At 53.5% G+C, this 4,376-nt stretch overlaps 1 protein-coding gene across 1 annotated transcript; it reads right to left on the reverse strand.

Moving 5' to 3' along the window:
• Positions 1-1,327: 1,327 nt before the first annotated feature.
• HASPIN (histone H3 associated protein kinase) lies at positions 1,328-4,376 on the reverse strand. The gene has a single exon (XM_036394893.2). It carries the CDS (start codon positions 4,374-4,376, stop codon positions 1,641-1,643), a length of 2,736 nt encoding a protein of 911 aa, XP_036250786.1. The 3' UTR covers positions 1,328-1,640.

Below are 4,376 nucleotides of genomic sequence, written 5' to 3' on the forward strand. Positions count from 1 at the left end.
AAGGTTTCTATATGAATTTAATGTCCAGTTTTGGGGGGGAGGTGGAAGCTTTACATTTTGATTATTGAAAATTACTACACGTTCACAAATCAGCAAATTGGTTTGCAGGGAAACATTCTGAGGTTTCAGCTTTCAGAATCTCCAAATTCCTGCACCAGGTCCCCCTGGGGGCTGTCACCTCTCCTGGCATTAATTCCTGCCAAAGCCCCATCCCTCCTGTACAGCCAAAATCAGTTCTCAGATCAGAAACAAAGCACCAAGGCAGGCAAAAAATAACGTGGTTTCATCCATCCTTTTTTTTTTTTTTCTTTTAAAGCATAAATGAAATTAGCACCACTGTGACTGAGGAACACTCCTTGATGTCAGATAAGTATTCACTGCAGGCCTTAACCAAGTGGGTTTTAAGACCATTCAATTACAGTGCATGACTTTATTCAATTAGAGGGGGGAAAAAAGAGCTTGAGAGGATGCCTGGGAACATTCCAGCACAATTTCCATCTTAATGATTTGCAGCACTGCAGATTGTCAGGTCACTTTCTGCAGTGTCTGGAAGGCAGAACAATGAAACCACCCCAGGGTCTCCTTGTTGGGTTTGTAAAAAGGAGACTTCAAGAGAGGGTCCAAGATGAATCTTTGAGATGCTCAAATTCAACATTGATTCACTGGACTGCACGGAGAGCACTGCAGTTAGAATGAATTTGATGATGCTGCCTCTTAATTTCTTAATGCATCTATGTCATTGGATCAGAATTTAATTCACTTTTCACTTCAGTTTGATTTATTGTTCTCTTTAGCCCAATTTCTTTAATAAACAGGAATGTTAGCAAAGGACTTCTTGAAAACAGGGAATTGGGATTTAATGTAAGAGCCCCCAGTTTAGAGCACCTGGTCTACCTGTTAAGAACATTTATTACCTTGGGCATCTCCTTCTGTAGATAAAGGAAGAAATTACTTCAGTGCTACCACCAGGTTACAGATTTGAGTTCCTATCAGTGCACAAGACCACAACATTATAACCATTAAAAATCAGGAACACAGGTACTTTGTCTTTTTTTTTTCACAATCAGGTACCTCTTCCTTGGTCCTTAAGAGAGGGGGGGGGAAAAAAGAACAGATAAGTGCAGATTAGTGGGTTTAAAACCCTTTACAGAAATTTCACATATTTACATTTTATACTTTCATTCCAGGTATAAATTTAGCCAAAATTAAATCAAAGGATGGATTTTTCCCTTCTGTCTCCAGTGAGCCAACAATATTCAACCCTTGTCCTCACTGTCCAGATCTGAAGAGTTTTTACCTGTAGAAAAAGAATCTGTAAAAAAGACAATACAGTAAGAAAAGAACTTTTAATAATCTAAGGCTAAAATGGTAAGAAAATGTAAGTGAAATTCAGAGTATTAACTGAGCCTGAAGAAGTCTCTTTTCCCCTCCTTTCTCCAAAGTCAGCTCTGTTGTCTCCCCTCAAAACCCAGAGGTATGGAAATATCTTAGAGCAGAAGACATTGGTGGGGGGATTTTACAGAACATTTTTGATAATGTATTAAAAATATTTGGAACTAATCAAAACATATCATTGTGCCAACACATACAAAAAGCAGAGGAGAGAGGCAGCACCAGTGGCTCAGTCCTTGGACCCCTGCTCACTGGAAGAGGCTGCTGTGGTGCAGAACATCAAGGGCAGACCCAAAGGTCAGCACTTCCTTGTGGAACTTGCTGAGCTGCATCTTGATTTTCTTCAGGGCAGGAGTTGTTGCCTTCCTCTTGTAGCTCATGGCTTTCAAAAATTTATCAGCCAGGTAGTGCAGCCAGAGGACATTGCTGTGGGGGTGGTAGTCAGTCCAGCTGTTGGAGTTCTCCTCTTTCATCTGCCTGTAGATGTCAAACTGGGGGTCCCCGGTGCCCTGGAAGAGCTCCAGGTCCGTGGAGAGGTCACAGAAGACGGTGAGCCCGTCCTTCTCCAGGCGGGACAGGGTGTAGTCGATGATGTTGACGTGGAGGCCAGCAGTGGGGATGGAGTGTGTCTCTCCACTCAGCACATACTGCAGCTCCCTCAGCTCTGTGCTCCTGACCAGCACGTTCCCCCAGTGCAGGTCCCTGTGCTCGAAGTGCAGCTCCTGCTCTGCCACTGCCAGGGATGCAGTGACCTGGTGCAAGATGCTCCTGGCCGACGCCACCGAGGAGAAGCTGCTCCTCATGCGCTCCAGGTCCCGGCCTCCAAACTCAAACTCCAGCACCATGAACAGCTGCTGGGCCCCAAAAAAGTCTGGCCGGTCGTTTTCCGAGCCTGTTTCATTGTGGAATTTGTCCCAGGCTTCCAGGAGATACCTGGGATAGGCCCCCTGGACACAGTGCACGGAGTAGAGGCTGATGAACCCCACAGTTCTGTTCACAGAGCCCTCAGACAGAAGACTGAGCTCTTTTGAAATTATTACCTCAGGCAGAATCTCCCCAAAGCTCTTCTGAGCTTCACCATTTACTTTTTCAGTCCCCTCAATGGGAATTATTTTTAAGGCCACAGGTCCTCTCTCGCTGTCAATCTGGAACACCTCTCCAAACACCCCCTCTCCAATTTTCTTGCAATCTTTCATCTTATTTAAAGGAATGCACTCCTCAAAAGCAATAGGCCCCTCCTGGTTGCATTCTCCAAACACTTTCTCAGCATCTGTAAGGAGCAGCTCCTCCAGGACAGAGGAGGAATCCTTGGGAGCCAGCATGACCATGGAGGAAGCAAACCAGGAGCAGCCCTGAGCTTTTCCAGCAGACAGACTGGCTTGGTACCCCGAAAGCTGGGATTTCCCTGAGGGGGTGCAGAGGATGCTGCTGCAGAAACTCTCATCTGTGGTCACTTTCTTCTTTTTATGGAAGGACAGAGACGCTCGAACTCTAGCCCAGGAATAGGAGTTATTGAGGAGTGAAGAGTCACTGTCTCTGAGACCTACAGACATCTCCAGAGCTCTCCTCCGAGTTCGTTTTTGCCTCGTCTGGAGTCTGAAAAGGGAATTATTGGGCTGCTGCTGCCTCTTGTTCTTGTGCCTTCTTGGCCGGAGGCGGGTGTGCCTGCCCCAGCGGCTGGCACTGAAGCCACTGATACAAGCTTTCCTGCAGGCGCTGCCCTCCCCAGGGACACCCTTGGTCCTTTTGTGCTTGCTCTCCAAGATCCCCTGGCGGCCCACAGGAGATCCTGGCTGCAGGCAGGCAGGTTGAACATCAGCCTGATTGTTGGGTTTCATGCTCTTCAACCTCATTGGTACTTCCAGAGGGTCCAGGACCACCACTGGCACAAGCTGGTACTCTTTGGCCAGGTCTCTCTGACAACTCGAGTTTCTTTTTGCCGAACATCTTGTGAGATGAGATCGGACCTCAGAGGGCTCCTCACGAGTGCCACTGTCACAGGACACAAGGGGCTGTGGCTCACCCTCCAGGGGCGGGGAAGTGCTTGGGGCTTTCAGCGGGGACGGGGCAGCCTGTGCCGGGCAGGGTCCCCGCACCGCCAACCTCAGAACACGGCGGGACCCCCGCAGCCCGGGCTGGGGCTCACAGCTCCGAGCCGAGTCTTGCGCTCCGAACCACTCAGGCACCTCCTCGCCAGCACTCAGCAGCGACGGCCGCTGCCCGGAGCACCCCTCGGGCGAGCCGCGGGGCAGCCGGTGCTGCGAGCGGGACTCGCCCAGCGCCGAGCCGCCCTCGATGGTGGTGCTGAGCAGGAGCGAGCTGAGGCGCAGGGGCGAGCGGCGGCGGCGGGGCGGGGGGCTGTCCCCGGGCGCCGAGGCGCTGTCGGCGGTGGAGCTGAGCAGCAGCGGCGCCCATTGCGGGGTGCTGCACAGCAGCGGCGGCCGCGCCGCGCACAGCGGGCCCTGCCGGCGGCGCCGCGAACCGCGCGGCGGGGACGGGGACGGCGACGGGCACGGTGAGGGCGAGGACAGCGAGGGCGGCGAGCGCCGGGGCTCCTCTCTGCGCCCGCGGAGCTCTTTGCTCTGGCTCTGCTTCTTCTTCCTCGGCGGCTCCCGGTTCTCCTTTCCCCGGCCCCGCGTCCCCCGCCCCTGGTTCACGTTCCCGGCCGGTTCCCGGTTCTCCTTCCCGGCCGAGCCCCGGTTCTCCTTCCTGCGGGTCCGCAGCCGCCGGGCCCAGGCGGGGCGCTTACCGAGGGCCTGCAGGGGCCGCTTGCCGGGCGGCGAGAAGTCGGGGTCGTCCGAGGGGGTGGAGCCGGCGCTGGAAGCGGAGAGGGCGCTGGAGGCGGCGCTGGAGGCGGCGGAGGTCGAGCTGAAGAGGCTCTTGCGGTTCTGCGGCGGCGAGATCCATCGGTCGGGCGGCGGCAGCGGGCGCAGGTAGCCGGCGCGCCGCGAGTAGGTGCGGAGCAGCCGCGGCTGCAGCGGCAT

Source organism: Molothrus ater, chromosome 21 (genome assembly GCF_012460135.2).
Source record: "Molothrus ater isolate BHLD 08-10-18 breed brown headed cowbird chromosome 21, BPBGC_Mater_1.1, whole genome shotgun sequence".
NCBI lineage: Eukaryota > Metazoa > Chordata > Aves > Passeriformes > Icteridae > Molothrus > Molothrus ater.

Coding starts and splice junctions, on each gene's coding strand:
- HASPIN (XM_036394893.2), bottom strand. CDS start 4,376: ATGCCGCTGCAGCCGCGGCTGCTCCGCACCTACTCGCGGCGCGCCGGC.